This window comes from Salvelinus fontinalis, chromosome 3, assembly GCF_029448725.1.
Source record: "Salvelinus fontinalis isolate EN_2023a chromosome 3, ASM2944872v1, whole genome shotgun sequence".
Classification (NCBI taxonomy): Eukaryota; Metazoa; Chordata; class Actinopteri; order Salmoniformes; family Salmonidae; genus Salvelinus; species Salvelinus fontinalis.
Window position 1 is genome coordinate 35667896 of NC_074667.1, and position 27948 is coordinate 35695843.

Consider the following 27948-nt stretch of genomic DNA (forward strand, 5'->3'; position numbering starts at 1 on the left):
ACCGGAAATGGAGTCCCTAGAGAAAGCAAGAACAAGATGGTTGTCAGGAGTAGTGCAGTATTATCATAAGGAGACGTATACTTGGAAAATGGAGGAGGAATGGAGGGAAAAAGAGAGTGAGAGAAGGTCTAAGGGAGAGAGGGAAGAAGAGGGTGAGCTTGAGTCAGATAAAAATTGTGGAAAAAAGTGAGCTGGTTCGTTAAAGAAGAATGTTAGAAAGTGTAAGCAGAGGGAGCTGAAGACAGGAGGAGAAATTGAAAAATAGTTGGGTAATGTGGAATCGGTGTTGGTAACCAGAAGTGGTCTGGTGATATTGTTTGTATTTCTGTTGGTCAGAGGGAGAAGGCGCTCGGAGTAAAACAAATGGGGGCAAGAAAAGTGAATTGTTTCGCTCTCAAGGAAAGGGCACCAATGAAAGGAGGGATAAATGGGTAGCAGTAAATATAAAAGTTGACCAGTTGAGGGGAAAGATTCCCGGTGTATGTGATGCTCGTCGTTTGATGCAACACAGACAGGGTGGGGAGAGTGAGGAAACAGAAGAGTCATTGTTTGTTCTTTTGGGTTTTGAAGTTAAGTCTTTGCCCGACAAAGTGAAGTTAGGATATATAAGTTATACTGTACGAGTGTATGTGCTGAATACATTACGATGTTACAGGCGTCAAGCTTATGGGCATGTGGCAGCAGGGTGTAGGAGGGAGGGTCCAAGGGATGAGGAGTGTGCAGAAGGGCATGAGACAAAGGAATGTGTAGTATTGGGGGAAGTAGTGGAATGTGTTAATTGTAGGGGTGCCCATGAAGCTGGGGATCAGAAATGTCCTGTGCGAGAGAAGCAGATTGAGGTTTCCAGGGTTAGAGTAGTACAGAAGTTGTCATAGGCAGTGAAGAAAGTAGAGGAAGGATGGGTTGGGAGGGAGTGGTGAGAGTGGTAGAGATATACCAGTACAGGGGAATAGGCCAAAAAGTTATATGTTTCAGTAAGATTGGATTTTTGGCATTTATAGCAATGGTTATCAACTGTACTGCAGGGATATAATGGAAGTCGCAGAAAATGTAGGTTGTGGTGGCAGCAGAGAGGTATTTTGGTGTGCAAGACTTGACATCAGAAGAGTTACAGGGTGTGTTAAGTGGTGATGTCCCATTCTTTCAGGATGATGGCATGAGGTAGGAATAAATACATTTAATTAGTGGAGTAGGGTGGTATTAATTTTATTTTATATCATTTTGAAATTGTTAAATGGCAGGGTATTTATTTATTACATTTTTATTTTCAAGCAAAGTATAAGGGAGTTGTGCTCCAGTCTAGTAGGTGGCGGTAATGCAGCAAATGGGATGCCAACCGCCGTTAAATCTCATAGAAGAAGAACATCCGTCTAGAATCGTCACGAATCGTTTAGGCGCTAAACTGAACAGTGCATGGACTTCTCTTATTGTGAAAATGGCATTTTCATTACTTAGCTAATATCTATAGAAATATATTAATAACTGTAGTCAGAACACAAAGGTCAATTTTACCATCACCACGGTCTGGTATGTATAGTTGCCAACTTTGTGTGGTTGAATGATTGTGTAAACGAACGTTAGTATTTTTTTGCTAGCTTAGCTAACTTAGCAAACACCGCATCGGAAAACGATGGAATTCCTTGTTTTTTAATAACCACTTATAATAACCACGTATAAATCATGTTATAATGCGTGCGTGTCATACCTGTTTAATTTTTCATAACAGTGGAGTGAAATGCGTTGTTAACATTTGCTTAATTTAGCTAAAGTTCCCTGGCAGCCACGCTGTTCAAGTCATACCTGTCCAGTTTATACAAACTTGTGTGCTTGTATCTTCCCGCCAGGAGTCGTTTACTAAACACTGAATGTGTGTTGCATCCAGTTACAAGTACAACTGCTATTCTGTGATCATCCTACATTCAGAAGCTAAATCACAACATACAGAACCAATCAGTCGTTATAATCGACGCGATATGAATCAGACAGTGTGGCGCTGCCTGACCCACTAGTTGGTCAGAAGGTTCAAAACAACGTTTTATATCGTAATTTCCGAGTAGGCTGTAATGATGATTTGTTTTTATTGTGCTGTAACTAAAAACTAGACTATCTTCTGATGTCCTTTCCCTTCGTCAAAGGTACGTCATGGATTTTTAAGTGTTTTTACCCCAGGATAGCCCGTTAAAATGACCCATAGTAGGGAAGAACATTTCTTGAGTGCAATTCGATCTAGAGTACATCAACACCTCGATATGAAACGTTGACTTGAACCTTCTGACCAACTAGTGGGTCAGGCGGCGCCCCACTTTCTGGTTCTTATCGCTTGATTTCTGATGACAGTTGTCGATAATATTGACTGATTGGAATTGTATTGGGTGACTAAATGCTGTCACTGTTTTTGCAGTTTTTTTTACTAATACATTTTTTTTGACAGCATTGCATGCTGACTTGTAGTCTGATTAATACACAATTATTTGATTTAATATGACTAGCTGAGTTGTAGAAATATCCAGGTGGGAAGTGTGGTTAAGGTTTAAAATCAGATGCAAAATAAATAGGCGGGGTTTATCACTTTGTGGCTGTCTTAACTAGCTAGTAACGACTTTGCTGTCAGCGGAAATAGTACTTTAATACATTGCAGCGTTATTATAATATTATTAAGTGTCTGAGATTATTATCATTTTAGCAGGGGTTTATCACTATCCATGGGCCTGCCAATCTTTAGACTCATACTGCCAAGTCCCAAAAGTAAATATGTTGTTTGAAAAACAGACTGACACATTGTCAGCTGGTTGGCAAAATATATGCATTTGGGTTGGAGCACTTATGTCTTCACTGAATAATGCTATCAAAAGGATAACATCAAATCAAAAATAATTTAGGCTGCCTAGTCATTTGCCTCAAGTGTTAGGTCCTATCAGGGTGTGTACATCAAAGCCTTGTCGTAAATACTTAGGCTGTTACATAGCCAGTCATCTCCATTTAAAGTTAATGACTTTCTGTTCTGTCTTGGGCCAGAAAATAAGCAACTCTTTTCTTTTTTCTCACTGTGTTTTCAAACCGTTAATGCACCAATAAATTGCCTTTTGTGCCCAAGTTGAGTGGTCTGTTACGCCCTTGCTCAATCGAAGTCAAGTCTCCCTTGTGTAACTTCTCACAGCTTGGTTCTGTTTCGTATTTGCCTGTCGCACAGCACTTGTTTCTGGCCAGTCATAGTTATATGACCAGGGTCTCGTTACATTTTTTCCTCTGATTTGTCAATAATTTTTCTACGGCCATCCATTCCACCTGGCTGTCCCTACCCCGGTCAACAGCTCCGCACCCCTCACAGCAACTTGCCCAAGCCTCCCCCATTTCTCCTTCACCCAAATCCAGATAGCTGATGTTCTGAAAGAGCGGCAAAATCTGGAACCTACAAATCAGCTGGGCTAGACAATCTGGACCCTCTCTTTCTAAAATTATCCGCCGCAATTGTTCCAACCGCTATTACTAGCCTGTTCAACCTTTTTCGTATCATCTGAGATCCCTAAAGATTGGAAAGCTGCCGCGGTCATCCCTCTCTTCAAAGGGGGAGACACTTTAGACCCAAACTGTTACAGACCTATATCCATCCTACTCTACCTTTCTAAAGTCTTCGAAAGCCAAGTTAACAAACAGATCACCGACCATTTTAAATCCTACTGTACCTTCTCCACTATGGAATCTGGTTTCCGAGCTGGTCATGAGTGCACCTCAGCCACGCTCAAGGTCCTAAACGATATCATAACCGCCATCGATAAAAGACAATACTGTACAGCCATCTTCATCGACCTGGCCAAGGCTTTCGACTCTGTCAATCACCACATTCTTATCGGCATACTCAACAGCCTTGGTTACTCAAATGACTGCCTTGTCTGGTTCACCAACTACTTCTCAGATAGAGTTCAGTGTGTCAAATCAGAGGGCTTATTGTCCGGACCTCTGGCAGTCTCTATGGGGGTGCCACAGGGTTCAATTCACGGGCCGACTCTTTTCTCTGTATACATCAATGATGTCGCTCTTGCTGCTGGGGGTTCTCTGATCCACCTCTACGCAGACGACACCATTCTGTATACTTCTGGCCCTTATTTGGACACTGTGTTAACAAACCTCCAGACGAGGTTCAATGCCATACAACACTCTTTCCGTGGCCTCCAACTGCTCTTAAATGCATTTAAAACTAAATGCATGCTCTTCATCCGATCGCTGCCCGCACCCGCCCGTCCAGCATCACTACGGTTCTGACTTAGAATATGTGGACAGCCACAAATACCTAGGTGTCTGGTTAGACTGTAAACTCTCCTTCCAGACTCGCATTAAGCATCTCCAATCCAAAATTAAATCTAGAATCGGCTTCCTATTTCGCAACAGAGCATCCTTCACTCATGCTGCCAAACACCCTCGTAAAACTAACTATCCTACCGATCCTTGACTTCCGCGATGTCATTTACAAAATAGCCTCCAACACTCTACTCAGCAAATTGGATGCAGTCTATTACAGTGCCATCCGTTTTGTCACCAAAGCCCCATATACTGCCCACCACTGCGACCTGTATGCTGTCGTTGGCTGGCCCTTGCTTCATATTCGTCGCCAAACTCACTGGCTTCATGTCATCTATAAGTCTTTGCTCGGTAAAGCCCCGCCTTATCTCAGCTCACTGATCACCATAGCAGCACGTGCTGCAGCAGGTATATTTCACTGGTCATCCTCAAAGCCAACTCCTCCTTTGGCCGCCTTTCTTTCCAGTTCTCTGCTGCCAATGACTGGAACAATTTGCAAAAATCGCTGGAGTCTTATATCTCCCTCACTAACTTTAAGCATCAGCTGTCAGAGCAGCTTACCGATCTTTGCAACTGTACACAGCCCATCTGTAAATTGCCCACCCAACTACAACATCCCCATATTTCTTTTTTTGCTCCTTTGCACCCCAGTATCTCTACTTGCTCATTCATCTTCTGCACATCTATCACTCCAGTGTTTAATTGCTAAACTGTAATTATTTCACCACTATGGCCTATTTATTGCATAACCCTCCCTAATTGTACTACATTTGCGCACACTGTATATAGATTTTTCTGTGTTATTGACTGTAAAATACAAAAAGGGTATGGCACCTTTGTCTACTTCTCTGATATTCAAATCTGAAATCAGAACAGCAATAACTACTACCCCCCCCCCCACCACACACACACACACCATCCACACCTTCAACCATTCGTTCATTCCTTTATCATACCAATCTGTCCAACTTAACTAGGCTGGACAATAGAACGAGTCAAAATTCACCCAAGGTTGAAAACTGGCAAAATAGCTTTGGCTGAGCTGGAACAGTAACTGGAGCCCATAGCAAATGAATGGAATCGAACGTTCGCAGAGCCTGTTTTGACTGGAGTGACGCTTAGAATTTCATTTTGCCTAAAAGGCACCAAAACATGTCCCTTTTTTTATTTTACCACTACAATCTGTTCTTAGGACAAAACATCCACACCTCGATGGTGCCAAGTGTGCTTATGTCTGCATAATTAAGGGGGGGAAATTGCAAGTTTTGACTGTTTTTGATCTAGCGATCGATGACAGCGGAATACGCTGCCCAACCGTATGTCATTAGAAAGAGGAGTTTCTCCTGATTGAAATGATGTCTGGCTTGAAAAAATCTAAATGTACACATTGTGAGATATTTGGCAAAATAGACAGACATACCTATATTTCCCTATAGTAAACAATGGGACGACCTCAGAGTTCCATGGGTAATTTTTTGTTGTTGTTTACATTTTAACTACCCACAAGGTGGGCAGGTCTCATTTCCAACAATAGCAAAGCAGGCATTGTGACGTAGAACAATAATCTGGGAATTGGATGTTCGGAAGGCGAGTTGGTGCTACGGTGCTCAATAGAACTAATAGGAGCTGGCAGGGTGAAAAAATGCCCTAAAATAAGGCCTGTTTTTTCGGGATTACTTAAACTACGGCAAGCAGCTGGGACATATGGTAATATTATGAAACTGGGCTCTACGGCAGATGCAATGAACTAGTTTTATCAGAAAAAAAGCATTGTTAAAAATGTCATGTGTCCAGCCTAATTTAACCTCTTTTTATCCCTTCATCTCTCCATCCATTAGGTTCTCCATCCCTGTGTCCTTACTTTATTTATCTATTTATTTATCTGTGCTATTTATCTATTCAATTCCTAATTTTCTTTTAACAGCTTACTCATTTTGATTAATAAATGAATGTATGGTAAGGGATAAATGCTTGAGATAGAAGTTTTTAAATGTATTTTAAACTTCAACAATGTCTCGTCTACTGCACTCTATTATTACTGTTTGCATATACTGTGGTATTCTATTAGGAGTGTATAAAAGTGTAGTAGTGAGTAGTTATTTGTGATGAAATATGTGATCTAATTGCCCCACTATCCAAAGTAATCAGACTAATTATTTGACTATATTTAAATTCTTTGCTTAAGTAAAACATTTTTAAACTTCTTCCACTGCCATAAAAATACTTGTAAAGAGTTAAAAACAAGTCCCACCAATTTTTCGTCATGTTACCATCTAGTTCCTTGTGATGTACATCAGTAAGATTGCTGCAGATATAAGGGTTTGATAAGATGGTGGTAGTGACTAGAGGTCTATGTTGGGCTAAAGGCTAGTGTTAGCATTTGCTTTCTTCTGCACTGAGGAAAATGTTGAATGCCCACATTCTTGTAGCTAGACTAGAACTACAGCTCATATTTCTGAAGAGTTTAAAAATGGGGGGGCTTTCATAGGCTGCTTAAATGTCTTGCTGCTCATTGAGAAGGATGTGTGTTTTCTTTCTGATCTGTGTGGAGGGGCTGCTGTAGTTTATATTTATTTAATTTATGTTTTACTAGGCAAGTCAGTTTAAGAACAAATTCTTATTTACAATGAAGGCCTACCCCGGCCAAACCCTCCCCTTAACCCGGACGATGCTGGACCAATTGTGCGCCGCCCTATGGGACTCCCGATCACGTCCGGTTGTGATACAGCCCGAGATCGAACCAGGGTCTGTATTGACACCTCTAGCACTAAGACCCAGATCTTTGCCTTGATGAGGAAAAAAGGTAATTTTAATAAATTTTAGAACAAGGCTGTAATGTAATACTTTCCGAATGCACTGTACATTTCGGTAATGTTGTGTTTTTAAAATCCTAAGTTTACTTTTTGGGATAGGTTATTACAGCTTTAGACAGCGTGGACATGTATCCTTCATTTAACCAAAACAATTTAGCCTAAGTCCACTCTATTTATTTTCCTAGAAGTGAGATTGTAGGCAAATGGAAACATTTAAATATGCATTGGTACTCAATGTATGGAAGAAGGAACTTGCTTTGCTAGAATGACTTGAAGTGTGGAATTATAGGTTCACCCACACCTGAGAACGTCTAGGCAGTAAACCGTTACTGCTTCTTGGAGATGATGGCTTTCAGAGGCTTTTGTTTACAGGTTTGAGTTAGAGCCAGATTCATTTTCCCTTATTGATTTATATGGAAATTGTGGGCTAGATCTTCTATTGTTGTGTATGTGTACCCCCCCCCCCCCCCCCCAAATATAGCCTATTACGGGGTTTTAACATTGCAGTTATTAGTTATTACATCGTAGATGGGTGACATGGTGACTGTATACACTGAGTATACTAAACATAACACCTTCCTAATATTGCATGGAACCCCCCAGGATGCTGGCCCATATTGACTCCAATACTTCCCACAGTGTCAAGTAGGCTGGATGTCCTTTGGGTAGTGGACCATTCTTGATACACACAGGAAACTTGAGTGTGAAAAACCCCAGTAGCGTTGCTGTTCTTGACACAAACCGGTGCGCCTGGTACCTACTACCATACCGTTCAAAGGCACTTAAATTTTGCCTTGCCCATTCACCCTCTGAATGACACACAGACACAGTCCATGTCTCAAGGCTTGATAATCGTTCTTTAACTGGTCTCCTCCCCTTCATCTACACTGATTTTTAAAGTGGATTTAACAAGTGACATCAATAAGGGATCTAAGCTTTCACCTGGTTTAACCTGGTCTGTCTATGCCATGGAAAAAGCAGGTGTTCTCAATGTTTTGTATACTCTGTGTGCTGTATGAATGGACAAAGCCACCGATCACGTGACACCATTCATTCCTATGTAAAGACTCAATTGCGCATTGAAGCCAAATTAAATACGTTAAGATGGCGTCTCACGGAGACATAACATGCCCAGTAAGTGACGTTGCAGGCTAGCTCAGTGCTGCCCCCTCTCATTGAGTAACTGAAGGTGAAGGCCGACCCGGCTACTTCTGACTGCCATTAGCAACTAAATTATCCTTAACCACTTCTGTGTGTGAATAAAAAATAATAGGTTCAAGGACACACGTCTGGTGTAAGAAGCAATAATTGGTACCATGATTGTCTTCGATTCTATTTACACGAAGATTGACCACAAATATTGCAATTTTTCCATTCATTATAATGGGGGATCCTGTTTAAACTTCCCGTAGCTTCAATGAGAGGGGTCAGTCGTTCTCCCCTGGGTTGCCCCTCGTCTCACTGTGCTTTGTTAGTGCTTAGAGGAATAGAGGTTCTCACTGGCAGTCTCATAAGAGCGGGTCAATCGGGTGCATGTGGGTTTACTTTGGCCTGTAGCAGTACTAGGTGTGTGAAGAAGCCTAGAGGAACTGATGGGAATCTAATTTCAAGTGGAGTCGTCCTTTGTATGCCCGTGTAGCGGTAAAAAGGTGGAACTGTGAGAACTTGTAACCCTGTTCATGGTTCATTTTCAGTTTGCCTACATAACCAGGTTAGCCATAGCCCATCTCACAATTCAGAGGAGAGCAGGGATGCATGAGCTGTTCCGTGTACAAAACAAAAGGCTGCTTCTCATCCACACCATTTCCTAAGGATGTTACTGTTCTGTTTACCTGAAGTCGCTGACCAGATGAGGTCAGATGGTTAATGTCTCTAGGTCCTGTACTCTGGGCTAATAGCTCTGCTGGAATTGTCCGTAAGTGTGATTTTTAGAGTATGCCTTTCAACTCAAGACTGTCCGCTTGGATCTTGTCACATTAAAGGTGTGTGTTTGAGAGGGAGCAATTGAGACACACAGCCAAGCAGCAAAGATGTCCTCTTGGCATTCAATCTGCTCTTAGTCTCTCACACTGAAGAAATTGCAGATTGCAATTCCAGACTTGTTGTTGCTCAATTATTGGTTAATAAAATACCAAGAAAAGCACTAGTAGTTAGTTATGTTGATCATTCCTTGCGGCTGTGACTTTCTAATACCGTTTGAACTTAATTGTTTCTAGTGCGTAGACTGGTAAAGGCCATATAACAATGTCTGACTGTCTCGGTCTCCTACAGGTTTGAACGACCTATGAACTGACGTCTAAACACCTCGGTTCTGCTGTTGAAATCCAGGTGATTTTTAGCCTACAGGTGTATTATTCAGTCTTTTTCTTTTTTTGGCATACTATATTCACTAGTTATTTTTGTTTCGTGTTGTGTACACTTTTTTAGTCTTCCCAAAACTATATATATATATATATTAAGACTTCTTCCTTGCCCACCTCATTATAAGTCTCTCTCTCTCTATTTCCTGATTGCTGCGTGTCAGGTTGAGCATCACCTCTTCCTCCCCTGCCAGGCAGGTGATGTATGGACTTGTACGTGATGAACTGTGAGCTTTTAGCAACGTGCAGTGCCCTCGGGTACCTGGAAGGAGACACCTACCACAAAGAACCTGACTGTCTAGGTGAACTGCTACACACACTGGCTAACAACACTTGCTGGGCTATAAACACAGAGCCTAAGGTAGTACTGTGTACTAGGACCCAGTCTTGACACGAATTACTGTGTTTAGGGAGGATTTACAGTATATTTACTGTCAAAGCAACTTAAATGACTTGTGATTATCTGACCTAGGTCGAACTGCACTCAATAATTAATGTATAGGGCTTTTAGACGCACTCTAACCTCTGACCCTGTGTGTGTGTCCTGTAGAGAGTGTGAAGGACCTGATCCGGTACCTGCGGCATGAGGATGACACGCGGGACACCCGTCAGCAGCTGGGGGCGGGCCAAATCCTCCAGAACGACCTGCTGCCCATTATCACCCAGCACAGCCAGGACAAGGCCTTGTTTGACGCCTGCATCAGGTACACTACACAGCACCCACCCTCAGTACTGCATCAGGTACACTACACAACACACACCCTCAATACTGCATCAGGTACACTACACAGCACACACCCTCAATACTGCATCAGGTGCACTACCTAACACACACCCTCAGTACTGCATCAGGTACACTACACAACACACACCCTCAATATAGGCCTGCATTAGGTACACTACACAGCACACACCCTCAATACTGCATCAGGTACACTACACAGCACACACCCTCAATACTGCATCAGGTACACTACACAACACACACCCTCAATACAGGCCTGCATCAGGTACACTACACAGCACACACCCTCAATACTGCATCAGGTACACTACACAACACACACCCTCAATACTGCATCAGGTACACTACACAACACACACCCTCAATACTGCATCAGGTACACTACACAGCACACACCCTCAATACTGCATCAGGTGCACTACACACCCTCAGTACAGGCCTGCATCAGGTACACTACACACCCTCAGTACAGGCCTGCATCAGGTACACTACACAGCTCAGTACAGGCCTGCATCAGGTACACTACACAGCTCAGTACAGGCCTGCATCAGGTACACTACACAGCTCAGTACAGGCCTGCATCAGGTACACTACACACCCTCAGTACAAGCCTGCATCAGGTACACTACACACCCTCAGTACAAGCCTGCATCAGGTACACTACACAGCTCAGTACAGGCCTGCATCAGGTACACTACACACCCTCAGTACAAGCCTGCATCAGGTACACTACACAGCTCAGTACAGGCCTGCATCAGGTACACTACACAGCTCAGTACAGGCCTGCATCAGGTACACTACACAGCTCAGTACAGGCCTGCATCAGGTACACTACACACCCTCAGTACAAGCCTGCATCAGGTACACTACACAGCACACACCCTCAATACTGCATCAGGTGCACTACACACCCTCAGTACAGGCCTGCATCAGGTACACTACACACCCTCAGTACAGGCCTGCATCAGGTACACTACACGGCTCAGTAGAAGCCTGCATCAGGTACACTACACACCCTCAGTACAAGCCTGCATCAGGTACACTACACAGCTCAGTACAGGCCTGCATCAGGTACACTACACAGCTCAGTACAAGCCTGCATCAGGTACACTACACAGCTCAGTACAGGCCTGCATCAGGTACACTACACAACACACACCCTCAATACAGGCCTGCATCAGGTACACTACACAACACACACCCTCAATATAGGCCTGCATTAGGTACACTACACAACACACAGCCTCAATACTGCATCAGGTACACTACACAGCACACACCCTCAATACTGCATCAGGTACACTACACAACACACACCCTCAATACTGCATCAGGTACACTACACAACACACACCCTCAATACTGCATCAGGTACACTACACAACACACACCCTCAATACTGCATCAGGTACACTACACAGCACACACCCTCAATACTGCATCAGGTACACTACACAACACACACCCTCAATACTGCATCAGGTACACTACACAACACACACCCTCAATACTGCATCAGGTACACTACACAACGCACACCCTCAATACTGCATCAGGTACACTACACAGCACACACCCTCAATACTGCATCAGGTACACTACACAGCACACACCCTCAATACTGCATCAGGTACACTACACAGCACACACCCTCAATACTGCATCAGGTACACTACACAACACACACCCTCAATACTGCATCAGGTACACTACACAGCACACACCCTCAATACTGCATCAGGTACACTACACAGCACACACCCTCAATACTGCATCAGGTACACTACACAGCACACACCCTCAATACTGCATCAGGTACACTACACAGCACACACCCTCAATACTGCATCAGGTGCACTACACACCCTCAGTACAGGCCTGCATCAGGTACACTACACACCCTCAGTACAGGCCTGCATCAGGTACACTACACGGCTCAGTACAAGCCTGCATCAGGTACACTACACAGCTCAGTACAGGCCTGCGTCAGGTACATGAAGTTAAATAGCTAGAAAATGTGTAATGTAGTTCATCCCTGAACAGGTTGTTAGAAGCCTGGATTAATGTTGGATATTGGATCATGTTGTGTTTTGGTCGGAGTGCGGTTCTGATGCTGTCTCTGTTCCCTCACAGGCTTATGGTCAACCTTACCCAACCTGCACTGCTCTGCTTCGGGAAAGTCCCAGATGACCCCACTGTCAGACATCACTTCCTGGAAGTAGTATCCTATTTACAGGCCTATAAGGAGGTAGGCGTGTTTTTATTTTTTTATTTCACCTTTATTTAACTAGGCAAGTCGGATAAGAACAAATTATTATTTACAATGACGGCCTACGCTCTAACCACGAGGCTACCTGGCGCCCCAATATAAGGAAATCAGTCCATTGAAATAAATGTATTAGGCCCTATTCTATGGATTTCACATGGCTGGGAATACAGATATGCATCTGTTGGTCACAGATATCTTTTTTTTAAAGTAGGTGTGGATCAGAAAAGCAGTCAGTATCTGCTGACGTGACATCTCCTTCGCATAGAGCTGATCAGGCTGTTGATTGTGGCCTGTGGAAGGTTGTCCCACTCCTCTTCAATGGCTGTGCGAAGTTGCTGGAGATTGGGGCGGCAGTTAGAGCGTTGGGCCAGTAACCGAAAGGTTGCTAGATCGAATCCCCGAGCTGACGAGGTAAAAATCTGTCGTTCTGCCCTTGAACAAGGCAGTTCCTAGGCCGTCATTATAAATAAGAATTTGTTCTTAACTGACTTGCCTAGTAAAATCAAGGTAAAATAAAATATTAGCGGGAACAAGAACACGTTGTTGTACACTTCAATCCAGAGCATCCTAAACATGCTCAATGGGTGACATGTCTGGTGAGTGTGCAGGCCATGAAAGAACAGGGACATTTTCAGCTTTCAGGAATTGTGTACAGATCCTTGCGACATGGGGTCGTGCATTATCATGCTGAAACATGAGGTGATGCGTTCAAATTGCCATCGATAAAATGCAATTGTAGGCCTCCCGGGTGGCGCAGTGGTCTAGAGCACTGCATCGCAGTGCTAACTGCGCCACCAGAGTCTCTGGGTTCGCCCCCAGGCTCTGTCGCAGCCGGCCGCGACCGGGAGGTCCGTGGGGCGACGCACAATTGGGCTAGCGTCGTCCGGGTAAGGGAGGGTTTGGCCGGTAGGGATTTCCTTGTCTCATCGCGCTCCAGCGACTCCTGTGGCGGGCTGGGCGCAGTGCGTGCTAACCAAGGGGGCCAGGTGCACGGTGTTTCCTCCGACACATTGGTGCGGCTGGCTTCCGGGTTGGAGGCGCGCTGTGTTAAAGAAGCAGTGCGGCTTGGTTGGGTTGTGCTTCGGAGGACGCATGACTTTCGACCTTCGTCTCTCCCGAGCCCGTACGGGAGTTGTAGCGATGAGACAAGATAGTAATTACTAGCGATTGGATACCACGAAAATTGGGGAGAAAAGGGGGTAAAAATTTAAAAAAAAAAAAAAAAAAAAAAAAAATGCAATTGTGTTCATTGTCCGTAGTTTATGCCTGCCCATAACCCCACCACCACCATCTTTGTTCACAAGGTTGACATCAGCACACTGCTCGCCCACAAAACACCATACATTGTGGTTGTGAGGCCGGTTGGACGTACTGACAAATTCTCTAAAACTAAGTTCAAGGTGGCTGATTGGTTGGGAAATTAACCTTCAAATCCTTGGCAACAGCTCTGCTGGACATTCCTGAGGTGAGCGTACCAATTGCATGCTCCCTCAAAACTTGAGACATCTGTGGCATTGTGTTGTGTGACAAAACTGCACATTTTAAAGTGGCCTTTCATTGTCCCCAGCACAAGGTGCACCGGTGTAATGATCATGCTGTTTAATCAGCTTCTTGATATGCCACACCTGTCAGTTAGATGGATTATCTTGGCAAAGGAGAAATGCTTACAAATAGGTATATAAACACATTTGTGCACAAAATCTGAAAATAATAGTAATTTTGTTTGCATGGAAAGTTACTGGTATTATTTTTTATTTCAACTCATGAAACATGAGCTGCCTCCAACATCGTTTTAGAGAATTTGGCAGTACTTCCAACCGGCCTCACAACCGCAGACCACGTGTAATCACGCCTGCCCGGGAACTCCACATCCAGCTTCTTCACCTGTGGGATCGTCTGAGGGGGGTTGGGGAGCTGCTGAGGATTATGTCTTTAATAAAGCCCTTTTGTGGTTGGCTGGGCCTGGCTCCCCAGGCCCAGGTGCTGCACCCCTGCCCCGTCATGTGAAATTCCTAGATTAGGGCCTGATGAATTTATTTCAATTGATTGATTTCCTTATATGAACTGTAACTCAGTAAAATCTTAAAAATTGTTGCATTTGTTTTTGTTCAGTGTAATTGTGTGTGTATATATATATCGCCCAGACCTACAACGCATTCCCTTTTATAGTGCACTACCTTTTACCAGAGCTCTATTGGGGCCATTTGGAACACATCCTCTGTGATTATCTATTTGAGCCCACTAAGGGGGAAGAGGGAGGAATACGGTATGATTGTATGTAGCAGTATGATGTGTATGGTTGACTCGTCTCCTTGTCTCTCCCTTTCCTCAGGCTTTTGCCAATGAAAAGGTATTTGGAGTTCTGAGTGAGACCCTGTACAACCTGTTGCAACTGGTGAGTGTTGCACTTTCAGACTACAACACCACAGAATGGAGTCCTCCACAAATAATCCTGGTCTTTTCCAAAAATACTAGTGAGAAGCAGTGGCCCTGTGTTAAATTATTCTCCCTCCCTTTATCTGTCTCTGTCGGTCAGGACTGGGAGCAGAGGCAGGAGGAGGACAACCTGCTGATTGAGAGGATTCTGCTGCTGGTCAGGAATGTACTGCATGTCCCCGCTGACCCCTACGAGGAGAAGGTCAGAGTTCACTGTGTCAGGTGGTGCTGTGACCCAGTTCAGTACATTCCCAGGCAGCAGACCCTGCTGAGTTTTTCCTTGGTTCATCTGTCAATCTCTCATCGTATTGAACTCTCTCTTTTTCTCACTGTCTTTTCTGTTTTCCTACCTTTCACTACTCCCCGTCCTTTATTTCTTTCTCTTGCATCTCTTCTCTCTCTCTACCTACCTCTTCCCTTTTTCCCTCTCCCTATCTCCTCCCCATCTCCTATCCTTTTCTGCTTCCTCCCTCCTTTCTCCTCTGGTATGGCTGTAGAACGTGGATGATGATGCCAGTGTGCATGACAAGTTGCTGTGGGCCATCCACATGAGTGGTCTGGACGACCTGATCAAGTTCCTGGCCTCTGCACAGAGCGAGCAGCAGTGGAGCATGCATGTGCTGGAGGTCATCTCCCTCATGTTCAGAGACCAGGTGAGACCAGAGAGGGAGACACCTGGGCCCATATCCATAACGTGTTGCAGAGTAGGATTGCTGATCTAGGACTAGGTACCTGTCTGTGTAATCTTATGCATTTTGATCTAAAAGGCTTAGAATTAATCAAACATTCCAGCTTCTGCTACACCCATTATGGCTGCTGATACACAGCCTACAGAATATTAATTTTAATGAAAGGGTCCATTCTATTGATTCTGATTCTATGTTATCTCTCCCTGCAGACGCCGGAACTCCTGGTGAGTGCGGGTCAGGCTCGTTCATCTCAGGAGAAACAGAGAGATGCCCAGGAGCTGGAGGCACTACGACAAAAAGAGCAAGCGGAGAAACGCAGCCGCACCCTCCAGAGAGGAACCCGGTAACTACACTGATCTCGGCAGTTTTTCTCAGCGAGACATGCTCTTTAGAGGTAGATTAGATACAAACTGACCTCAGAGCAGTTGAAGAGATTGTGATATGCTCTAGAGCACAGGAGGTTGGTGGCACCTTAATTGGGGAGGACAGGCTTGTGATAATGGCTGGAGCGGGATAAGTGGAATGGAACCAAAATACATGGTTTCTATGTGTTTGAAGCCATTCCATTTCCCCCATTCTAGCCATTATTATGAGCGATCCTACCCTCAGCAGCCTCCACTGCTCTGGAGAGATGCCAGGTAAAAAATACTTTCATAATTGTCTGATGCCTTTCCCTCTCCTTCAGACACTCTCGCTTTGGAGGCTCGTATGTGGTTCAGGGACTCAAGTCCATTGGCGAGAAAGATGTGATCTACCACCGAGGCCTTCACAACGTGAGTGTGAAAACCTAGAGCAGTGCTCCAAAATTGTATTACCGGGGAGTTGGCATTTGAAGCAGGTTTCCTAGATAAAGGTCAAAGCTATTTTAACGAATGGAAAAACCAACATTTGCATTTCCAAGCTGAAATGTCAAGTAGTTAAATCTGTCCTTACTCGTTATCCTACCAGTCCCTTCTTACATGTCTTTGGTCCTAGTTCAAGAACTACACCCACGATGAAGGCAAGGCGGTGAGACGTGTGCCCAAGCGGAAGCTGCACGCTCGAGACTCGGAGGGCAAACGCCGCTCGGCCCTCAACGTGCGCCTCTTCCTGCGCGAGTTTTGCTTGGACTTCCTGGAGAACTGTTATAATCGCCTCATGTACCTGGTCAAGGTGAGGAGAAGGGGTCACAACACTGCATGATGGCCAAAAAAATGACTATCACACTGGAGGGGGTGTACGGTCCAATATAGGGTGTGCGTCACAATAATCTGTCCTTCCTCCTGAAGTGTGTATTCGTTCATTACTCCTCATCATATTTAAAAGCATTGGATTGGTGTTGGCCTGGCCTAGAGCAGTTGTACTCAGTCTGGGTCAGTGGGGCTTAAAGTTTAAAGATTTAAAGCTGCAGTATGTAACTTTTTGGGCGACGGGACTAAATTCACATATAATGTGAGTTCTAGATCTGTCATTCTTGTTGAAAGCAAGTTTGACGCAGTAGATCTGTTTAATGTGCTCTGCTTCTATGCTTCCCATTCGTAAATGTTTTTGCATCTTGCTTTCTGTTTTGTACACCAGCTTCAAACAGCTGAATATAAAATCATTGGGGTTATTGAAAGATATTGAGGAGCGATTTCTGCATATTGCACCTTTAAAGAAAATAAATACAATTTTATTGAGTAAATGTATTTATTGGTTTCTTTTAGATAAAAGTTAATTGAATGTTATTTGTCAATGGAAAATTTTATTTTTATATTAAAGAAATGTTACACTTTTTTTGGGTGGGGCGAGAAATTCTTGTTAAATTCCGTCCCCGCTTAAAAAGTTTGAATAAGACTGCTGTAAAAAGTTTGAATAAGACTGGCCTAGAGGGAGTTCCAATATACCAGTCTGTCTGTATTTATTTTTTTATCCTTGAAAGGAAGTGAACAAGTGCAAACTTTGGGAAGGAGAGATTATTGGTAGACAGGGACTCTGACTGTAATTCTGAAAGATTGAAAATAACCATATTTTCCTGGAAGTTGCTGTGTAACATTGTGAATCCAGTTAAATCCAAATTGAGTAACTGGGTTCCTGGCCCAGTCAAAAGCAACATTCGACCTGCACAGCGAGAAGGTGTGTTTGGATGGTGAAATGGTGTCGGGGGGAGAAAAAAAACTTTATCCCAGAAACTCAGTTACCACATTTTGATTGAATAAGCCCTATCTTGTTGCACAAGATAACATTCTTTACACTTGTGGTTTGAGGCCTGTTTAGCCACAGCGGTCACATTACAGACTCTCAGTCCTATCTATGCAAACAGATCTGAGCTCAGTGCAGTTTGCTACATCACTCACAGCTGGTCTCTCTGTCTGCTTCCACAGGAGGGACTGATCAGGGAACAGGCGCAGCAGCACGACGAGACCTACTACCTATGGTCTCTCAGCTTCTTCATGGCCTTTAACCGCGGCAACGGTTTCCGTGCCGACCTGGTCTCCGAGACAATGTCCATCCGTGCCTTCCACTTCATTGAGCGCAACATCACCAATTACTACGAGATGATGCTCACCGACCGCAAGGAGGCCACGTCCTGGTCCCGTAGGTGGGTGTGGCAAACAGGGTTATTGTTTTAAGGGAGCCATGTTGGCACTAAAAGTTTTGGAAGTCTAATTAAAATGTTATCATCGTGTACCGTATGGAGCCCACATGGAGGATGGCTTGTACATTTCTGTGTATCTCTGGCTTTGAACGTGTAAGAAATACATTTTTGCATGTTTCTTCCAGGATGCACCTGGCTCTGAAGGCGTACCAGGAGCTGCTGCTGACGGTGAACGAGATGGACCGCTCCCGAGACGAGAACATCAGACAGAGCGCGAACGTCATCAAGAGTGAGACGCTTCTCCGGTCTTCCGCTCTTCTCTCCACTTCTTGTCGTTTCCTCTTCTCTTCTTTGTTTCCTCTTTCATAGATTTTTCGAAACGAAACATCTAAATCCTCCGTCTCCCCTCCAGGTAACATTTTCTACCTGATGGAGTACAGAGAGATCTTCTTGACCCTGCTGAGGAAGTTTGATGAGACCAAGCAGCCGCGCACATTCCTCAGGGACCTGGTGGAGTCCACCCACCTCTTCCTACGCATGCTGGAGCGCTTCTGCAAGGGACGCAACAACCTGGTGGTGCAGGTGAGTCTCACTCTCTACCATTAAACAGATATAAGTGCAAGGTGATATTTTGTCAAATAGTGAAGTTGCTGAACTTTCTTTCGTCAAATATGTTTCAGAAAATTGATTATTGTTGACTTGAACATGCATCAAATGACAGCCCTACAGTTCGTTATTTACAAAATAAATGACCAACAAAGTTACACATGGGTATCTTGGCTATATGTCGATTCAGTTCCACTTCATATGATTTATTTTCTGTTATCCAACTCTGCTTCCCTCCTCCTGCAGAAGAAGCGTGTGAAGCGTAAGAAGTCTAAGGGCCGGAAGAATCCGACTGCAGCAGAGACCACCCCTGAGGCACTGGAGGAGACGTGGGGGGCCGTGGCAGAGGAGCTGAGGGCCATTAGCTTTCAGGTCACTGTTGGGGATCAGCCTTAGGGATCAGCCAGGGGACAGTTAACACATGGAGCAGCTAGCTTGTCTCGTCTACTCACCACCAGACTCCATTCTATTTACTGAGGCAGATTGTTGCTTGGTGCTTTCATGGCTTCATGTTGTAGCATTACACTGTTAACAAGCAGCTAGGGAAGAGTTCATGGCTGCATCTCAGTCGTCTAAAGTGGCTTCCTCTCCTTGTCTCGTTTCCTTCATAATATTCACTGGTGAAAGCAAATGCCATATGGCTTTCCCCTATTGTATGTGTAGATCAGTGCAGATGGAGGACAGGAGACAAGTAGAGGAAGACTGTTTAATCTATTGAGATGCAACCCTAGTGTGTTGCTGTTAGTATGTGTGAGTGCTAAATCTGGGTCTGTCTGTATGGCTGCAGTTGTCGGAGGCTCTGACAGAGGGCGCTGTGCCATTTGACGCTGCGTCTGAGATTCCCCTGGAGGAGCAGAGGACTGAGGCCATGGTGCGTGTCCAGGATGCCCTGCTCAACAGATGGGGCCCTGAGGCTCTGGGCCTGCTACGAGCCGCGAGGTCAGTCACACACTCAATCTGACTCTGCTTCCATAGACTTCTTTTGGGGAAGTTGGTTATAGATGCATCTGCCATTGAACACTACAATATTATTATTATTTTTAAATTTGACATGTGCATATGGTAGTGCTTTTCTTAAACTCAAAGTGCCCTACATCCACGTGGGTCGATCCACCAATACTCAAAACAGCATCTTGATCTGAGACTACTTTTGGGCCATTAACTTTGCAATAACAAAAAATGGTGGTTGTCATAATTCTCTTTCTATATTTCTAACATAGGGAGGTGTGGCCAGAGGGGGATGTGTTTGGTTCAGCTGATGTGGAGCCAGAGGAGGAACTGGGGCTCCTCAAACAGATCCTCATTGCCAACCTGCCCAGTGAGTGTCTCTGTGGCACTGTTGTAGTACTCGACTCTAGGACTCGACTTGACTCTGACTTGATTCACAATTTTCATGACAAGTAACTCGACTAAGACTCGACCAGTGGTGACTTTGTCAGAAAATCTCTCTTTTGTTTAATTAAACATACTAGCTACAACAGCAAATGTTATATAGCTGTATTATGTAGTTAGCCTTACAAATGTGCAACAATGTAAGAAAATCTACCTTTAAAATGGTTGGACTGCAGCTTTTAGTACTACCAAGTGACTTGAGTATAAATGACTCGGACTTGGACTCAAACACTAGGTACTTTGGACTCGACTTGGACTCGAGGTTTGGTGACTTGACTACATCACTGGTCTGTGGTGGTAATTGATCAAATATGGGATCAATATGATTTAATCTGACGTGTATAGTAGCAGATGCATTAATATCTACAAAAATAAAGTAGATTAAGAAACACTGTTTTTGTTTTATTTTGAGGGCCACCTCCCCCTGAACCTGGGATGGAGGAGGAGGAGGATGGAGAGTTGGAGGAGGAAGAGCTGGAGTCTGTACGTGTGTCTGAGACAGAGTTCAACTTCCTGGACTTCATCAAGAGGTGAGGGACACAAATTCAGTGTTTACAGTACACGTGATCTCAGATTTGCATCACCGGGGCCTCCGTGTCAGTCTCCTGAATGCGAAGAACTAGTGATTTTATTTTTTTTATAAAACAGAGCATGGTAAAACTGTAATGAATAAGCCCCAGACACTCCATTTGCCCTGTGATAACACGGACCGTTTTAACTCTTCACTGCCCAATGTGCCCTGCCTACCAGGTTTGCCAACCCCAACATCGTACGTCCCTACCTGCTCTTGCTCCGGTCCTACTCCCAGAACTCCCCCCACACCAACCACTGCATCACGCGCATGCTGCACCGCCTGGCTGTCGACCTTAAGATGGATGCCCTGCTCTTCCAGCTTTCTGTCTTCTGCCTCTTCAACAAGATCCTCGGAGACCCTGCCGCCGCTGCCTATAAGGTACACCAGGGTCCCGTTCGTTAGGGAACACCGTAGCAAAATGTTGCAACGGAAAATTTAAAATAGTGTTTATTCGACAAGTTCAGCTAGTCCCTCTCTGTTTCGGTCTGTTTTGTGTTTAATGAATTAACCTGAATCACCAAAACACTGGGGTAGATGTGTGCCACCTTGGGAGCTCTCTAGTGTAATCTCACACGTAGGGGAGGAATGATTGTGATGCCGTTTTGAAGTTGAATTAATGAACCGATGAACTGAAAAGACGAGTGCATTTGTAAGCGAGCGGACCATCTTCGGGCTAATGAAGGTCTGAATCTTTACCGGAGATGTAACTCAAATTACATTAAATGATATCAAGTCCCTTCGGATATAAAATCCTGTAACCAAGGCACATGGAATCTAATACACTTACATGTTCCAATATTTTTCTCTTCCTTCTATAGGAGCTGGTGACCTTTGCTAAGTTTGTGCTGAACCGTTTCTTTGCCCTGGCGGCTAAAAACAACAAGGCTTTTGTAGAGCTGCTCTTCTGGAAGAGTGTGGGAGCTGTACGCGAGATGACAGAGGGCTACAGCAAGCCTGGAGAAGGGTGTGTGTGCGCGCCTGGGTGTCAATTAAATAAGTGTGTGTGTGCTCCTACACTTAATGCTTTTCAAGGTGTCCATTTTTAAAAGTCATTTATTGTTCTCGTGCTTGTCTCAGAGAGGGGTCTAAGAAGAAAGCAAAATGGACGCCAGAGGAAGAGGATGAGCTGCGAACACTCTACGAGGAGCACCGCGACTCTGAAGGTAAACAAAGGACATCACCCCTCTGAATTTCCTGTACTTTTATCACCAATCCTTTCATCTATCAGGTGTTTTATGGCATAGCCATCCCATACATACAGTACCAGTCAAAAGTTTGGACACACTTACACATTCAAGGGTTTTTCTTTATTTTTACTATTTTCTACGTAGTTTTTATTCTACAATGAAATAACGCATATGGAATCATGTAGTAACCAAAAAAGTGTTAAACAAACCAAAATATATTTGAGATTCAAAGTACTTTGCCTTGATGACAGCTTTGAACACACTTTGCATTCTCTCAACCAGCTTCATGAGGTAGTCACCTGGAATGCTTTTTTCAACAGTGTTGATGTTGAACTTACGCTGAGCACTTGTTGGCTGCTTTTCCTTCACTCTGCGGTCCAACTGATCCCAAATCATCTCAATTGGGTTGAGGTCGGGTGATTTGTGGAGGCCAGGTCATCTGATGCAGCACTCCATCCCTCTCCTTCTTGGTCAAATAGCCCTTACACAGCCTGGAGGTGTGTTTTGGGTCATTGTCCTGTTGAAAAACAAATGATAGTCCCACTAAGCGCAAACCAGATGTCGTATGTCTTATCGCTGCAGAATACTGTGGTAGCCATGCTGGTTAAGTGTGTTTTGAATTCTAAATAAATCAGTGTCACCAGCAAAGCACCATCACACCTTCTCCTCCATGCTTCACGGTGGGAACCACAGATGTGGAGATCATCCGTTCACCTACTCTGCGTCTCAAAAAGACATGACGGTTGGAACCAAAAATCTCAAATTTGGACTCATCAGACTAAAGGACAGATTTCCACCGGTTTAAGGTCCATTGCTCGTGTTTCTTGGCCCAAGCAGGTCTCTTCTTATTGGTGGTTGGCAGTGTTTTTTTGCAGCAATTCGACCATGAAGGCCGGATTTCTCGCAGTCTCCTCTGAACAGTTGATGTTGAGATGTGTCTGTTACTTGAAATCTGAAGATTATATTTGCGCTGCAATTTCTGAGTCTGGTAACTCCTAATGAACTTATCCTCTGCAGCAAAGGTAACTCTGGGTCTTCCTTTCCTGTGGCGGTCCTCATGAGAGCCAGTTTCATCATAGTGCTTGGTGGTTTTTGCGACTGCACTTGAAGAAACGTTCAAAGTTCTTGATATTTTCCACATTGACTGACCTTTATGTCCAAAAGTAATGATGGACTGTCGTTTCTCTTTGCTTATTTGAGCTGTTCTTGCCATAATATGGACCTGGTCTTTTACTAAATAGGGCCATCTTCTGTATTCCACCCCTACCTTGTCACAACCCAACTGATTGGCTCATTAAAAAAAAATCCATAAATGTACTTTTAACAAGGCGCACCTGTTAATTGAAGCTGGTTGAGAGAATGCCAAGAGTGTGCAAAGCTGTCATCAAGTTAAAGGGTGGCTACTTAGAAGAATCTCAAATATAAAATATATTTTGATTAACACATTTTTGGGTTACTTCGTGATTCCATGTGTTATTTCATAGTTTTGATGTTTTCACTATTATTCTACGATGTAGAAAATAGTAAAAATAAAGAAAAACCCTGGAATGATTGTCTAAACTTTTGACAGGTACTGTATGTTCATGAATGCTTGTCCCGTATTGTCTCTGAACTTTTGACTCTCGCTCTATCACAGTGCCAGACATTGTTGAGACTCTGCTGCCGTTGCTTAGCAACACCACCCTTACGCGTCGGCAGGTGGTGGCCCAGTTGGTGGCGATGGGACTGGTGGACAGTGTAAAAGACCTGAAGAAACAGAGGTTAGTCAGTGTCATTCAAGGGGGCTTCATGTCTAGGCTACATCCTGTCACCTGATAGCTTTTACCATAGAGAACCTATTCCATATTAATGTCCATAGATGTAACGTACTGTTTACATGTCAGTGCTAGTTAGATTATGGAAAGGACACAGCCTGACCTATAGCTTCTGATTTGACATCCCTGAAGGAAAGGCACTCGTATTGTTCTGTGGACAGAGGAGCAGGAAGAAGAGCTACAGATGCTGTTTGAGGAGTTCAGAGACTCCGATGGTACGTTCTGAAGGCGCCCTTGATTCCCATGTTATACCATGTTACCATGGTGATAACGGTTGCCATATTTTTTGGGCTCCATGGTGATAATGGTTGCAGACCTGTGTTGGAAAGCTTTCAGAGTTTGCTGTTTTGTGACCGTTCTATTGATTCCATTGTGCCAGACAAGTTCAATAAAGCCCAGCTGAAGTATTTTGAATTCAGATATAATTTGAACCCAGTTCTGAGTGGTTGTTAAATTTCCGCAGATGTGCTGGGGAACATCCTGAAAAAGGTGACGGCTAAACGTTCCCGGGCCCGCCTGGTGGAGAAGTTGCTCAGCATGGGCCTGGTCTCCGACCGACGGGAACTCCACAAGAAGAGACGACGCAACCCTAACGCTCCGGGGAAGAGCGCCGCGATGAGAATGGTGACGGGAATTTATTTAACCTTTTTTTTTTTTTGTCTCATTGTAATCCAGTATTATAGAATAGGTTGGCGATCTAGAAGTGTTATAAAACTAGCACCACTATTATTAAAGTATTTGTGTGTAATCTGTTAGACTGAAGAAGAGTTCCTGGCTGACCTCACTGGAGGTCTAACCGAAGAGCCCATGGACGGAGACGAGGAAGAAGATGAAGAGGAGAGCGAGGGGGAGGAGCAGGAGAGACGGGCTCCGGCAGCCAGAGGGAGGAAAAGCTGGATGGCAGAGAGGGAAAGCATGGTTGAGAAGAATGCCAGTCTGAGGACCATGGTGTACACTCTACGGCAGGAAGGTGAGAGCAGAACATTCATGTTTACAGTACGTTTTCAATACAGCCTACCCCTTCTGTGTGTCAGTGTAGTAGTATGTTATTTTCATTTTAACATCACACAAGCCAATCAAAGAAGATTTCATATGGGCAAGGAGGGTACATAACAGTTGGTGTTGGTCAACAGTTGATAAATGGTCCCTAAAGCTGTAATTCGTAACAGGTATGTCAGGACCCCTGTTGTGGCTACAGAACTGTCTGAACAGAACGGCAGATGACCGTGAGGAAGAAGGTGAGTGATAATCCACTTTTTAAAAAATGTGACCTAAAAAATATTGGGGGAAACAATGCAGCATTGAGCATTTATATTTCTTTATCAATGTGAATTGCTGCATCCTTGAAGTGTGGTTGAGGACATTTGTGATTTATTGTGGTAGTTAACATTCTATTTTCACCATCAGGCTTGTTTCAGCCCGTGCCAATTGTCCCTCTGACTGAGGAGAATGAGGATGCCATGGAGAAAAAGAGCTTCCAGAGGTTACTACAGAAAATAGGGGTCCGAGCACCAGCTGATGAGCAGGTGGGTTTTTGGAGAGAACTCTGTTATTTCTATATTTTTTGTCTGACCCACATGATTAAAATTATAGGAATAATCCTCAATTTAATTACTTATATGCAAGATTCGGTTAATATGAGGCACTGAAACTTTGAAAAAGTTACATTTATAAAAGGCAGTGAAGTGATGTTTTTCAACATGCTTTCCCATAGACTACTGTATAGATAATATGTTTCCTCTGTGTGTCTGGTGATCGATTAGGAGTCATTCTGGAGGATCCCAGCCCAGATGAGACCATCCCAGCTGAGGGGAGCGGCGGAGGTCCTTAGCCCCAGTCAGGATGCCCTAGCAGCGGGGGCAGAGGAGTCGGAACAGCCAACCCCAGGGAGCCCCATCCAGGAACAGCAGCAGGGGGAGGCAGACTCTCACGAGCAGAGAGCCCAGGCCCTCCGAGCCCTGCTGCTGGCCCGCAAGATGAAACAGCCCTCTGCCTCAGCAGAACACACAGGTCAGCAGATTAGACATTGGTTGTCTAAAATGGCTCCCTGTTCACTATATAGTGCACTAGTCTTGACCAGAACCCTATGTGCCCTGGTTCAAAGAAGTGCACTATATATTAGCCGTTATCTCATACTCAGTTTATACCTCTTGTAACTGATTAATGGTGGAGGTCTCGTAGGATTGATTTGACATTGTTGCTTTGTTAACCGTGACTTTATTAAGAGACAAGGTAAAATTTCCATCAAACTCTTTACACATTTCTAAGTTTAATACTGCTGTTATTTTGTCTTACTAAAAATGGGAATATGAATAACTACTTTATAATCGGAAACACCCACTTATATCTACCATGACATTTCTGTCTTTCTTTTCACAGATTTCACACCTGTTGAGGATATAGATTCAGACAGTGCACCTCAGAGGTGAGACACTTCTCCATTCTATTATGTAATAGCATATCTCTGCATGTTCTGTTCTGACTTTTCTCTTCTCCTTTACCATCACAGATCTTCAGAGAAGAAGACCTCCACCAAGAGAAGGCGAGTGGTGTTGGACAGTGATGAGGATGAAGGTAGTACTGTGCTGTCTAATAATAATCTAGTCATGTTCGTTTTTTACCCACAAACTAGAAATGATAGCCTGGGTGCCAGTCTGTTTAGGCAATGACGGCTGTTTGTTAAAGAAGAAACGGACTGGCATCCAGGCTAAAGAAATGATTAGTACGACATTTAAACATGGGGCTGTTTTTCCAACACTGCCGTCTCCTCTCCTGACAGAGGACTCTCCCCTCACTATGGACCTGGGGGCAGACGGGGACGCTGACTCAGACAGGGAGGCTCACTCCGCCCCTGCCAAGCGCAAACGACAAAGGGTCCTGATTGACGATGATGAAGATGATTAGAGGAGAAGTCTTCAGTTTGATTTATTTGATGTATACTGTATAGTGCTTTTTTAAACTTTGTGCTTTGCAGAGAAAGGGAAAAGCTCACCTCATCCACCAACAATGTGAGGCATCCATTTGGACCCAATTTGATTGAAGCATCATCATACACCATGCCTCTATGGGGTTGTGTGTGGACTGAGGATGGGGAAACATGGACCCTCACTTACCAAATATTTCTCAGAGAAGGCGGTATACAAGTGGTATACAAGTCTTCTCAGACAAAAGACCAGAGAGGGAGAGAACCCCCGGTTTTTAGGTGAAATGGTGCGTTGATGACTCCTCCCCCTTTGCCTGTACTAAATATTTTGGAAAAGATTCTAGTCCAGATTGACAGCTCATCGTTAACTCATTCTTGCTTTTGTTTAATCATTGTTGTAAGGAGCAGATGGTAAGGCTATTGTATAATTAAGGTGGTTAAAACGACTGGTTGGTTGTGTGGTCTGGTTGCTTATTGTATCCACTGTTTTCACATCCTTATAAGAACACACACACCATGGTGTGTTTATTTTCTTTTTGGCAGTAATGATGTCTTGCAGTATGAGGAAGTGTAGGATGTTCGTTCAAGGATGTTTTTTGATGCGTTTGTCGTTTATATTCTCCAGTCTCTTTTTTGAGTAACCTTCAATATTTTGTATTAATTTCACAGGACCAGCCAAGCCAATATAGGGAATATACTGTCAATGCCCAGGTGTTAGAATGTGTTACCTCAAACTAGGTTGTTCTTTCCATTTATGTGTCCCACATGGCACCCTATTCCATTTATAGTGCACTACTTTTGATCAAGGCCCATAGGGTTTTGGTCAAAAGTAGTGCACTATATAGGAATAGTGCCATTTGAGACTCAAATTATATAAACTCAAGATTGTTTCAACTGCAGGTGTAAAGTAATCAGCAGATTACTGAACGCCTGGGAAATATATCTGCTCTTTTTTTTAAAAGCTGTTTTCAGAAAGTAGTTTCTCATGTTAGAGTTCAGGGTAACACCTGCATACGTTGATGATTAAACAAACCAAAAAGTTATGAAATCTGAGTGAAACGTTTGTTGCGTCGGTGGCGTACGCTCATCCACTCATGCTGATTTCACACACCAGCACCGTGTCCTTTTCACCACTAGGAGGCACATTTCATTGTTTTACTGTGTAGAGTAGATTCTGTCAACCACCAACTCAATTTCCTGGTGGATTTAATCAGGGACAAAGCAGGAAATATTTCAGCGGATGAAAGAACCAATGTTAAAAGTATTTCTCTCCTACTGAATAGATTT

General features: G+C 44.0%; 1 protein-coding gene across 1 annotated transcript; it reads left to right on the forward strand.

Annotated features, from left to right (window-relative positions):
• The first annotated feature begins 1356 nt into the window (after window positions 1–1356).
• Window positions 1357–27709, forward strand: timeless (timeless circadian clock). Its single transcript, XM_055914084.1, has 31 exons — window positions 1357–1527; window positions 9381–9437; window positions 9634–9771; window positions 10020–10173; window positions 12348–12462; window positions 14816–14878; window positions 15020–15121; window positions 15417–15572; window positions 15818–15951; window positions 16294–16381; window positions 16584–16760; window positions 17951–18168; window positions 18351–18454; window positions 18578–18747; window positions 19018–19143; window positions 19559–19710; window positions 19992–20089; window positions 20576–20693; window positions 20914–21115; window positions 21556–21701; window positions 21815–21900; window positions 23561–23684; window positions 23871–23953; window positions 24202–24362; window positions 24495–24708; window positions 24908–24976; window positions 25146–25264; window positions 25502–25748; window positions 26118–26163; window positions 26248–26312; window positions 26518–27709. The coding sequence occupies exons 3-31, from the start codon at window positions 9675–9677 to the stop codon at window positions 26640–26642; spliced, it is 3759 nt and encodes a 1252-aa protein (XP_055770059.1). The 5' UTR covers window positions 1357–1527; window positions 9381–9437; window positions 9634–9674; the 3' UTR covers window positions 26643–27709.
• The last annotated feature ends 239 nt before the right edge of the window (window positions 27710–27948 follow it).

What these genes read in the sequence shown, in the direction of transcription:
- timeless (XM_055914084.1), top strand. Translation starts at nt 9,675, where the DNA reads ATGGACTTGTACGTGATGAACTGTGAGCTTTTAGCAACGTGCAGTGCC. An exon ending in TGAGGGCCATTAGCTTTCAG is followed by an intron (nt 19,144 to 19,558) that starts GTCACTGTTGGG and finishes GTATGGCTGCAG; the next exon opens with TTGTCGGAGGCTCTGACAGA. An exon ending in CTGCCGCCGCTGCCTATAAG is followed by an intron (nt 21,116 to 21,555) that starts GTACACCAGGGT and finishes TTCCTTCTATAG; the next exon opens with GAGCTGGTGACCTTTGCTAA.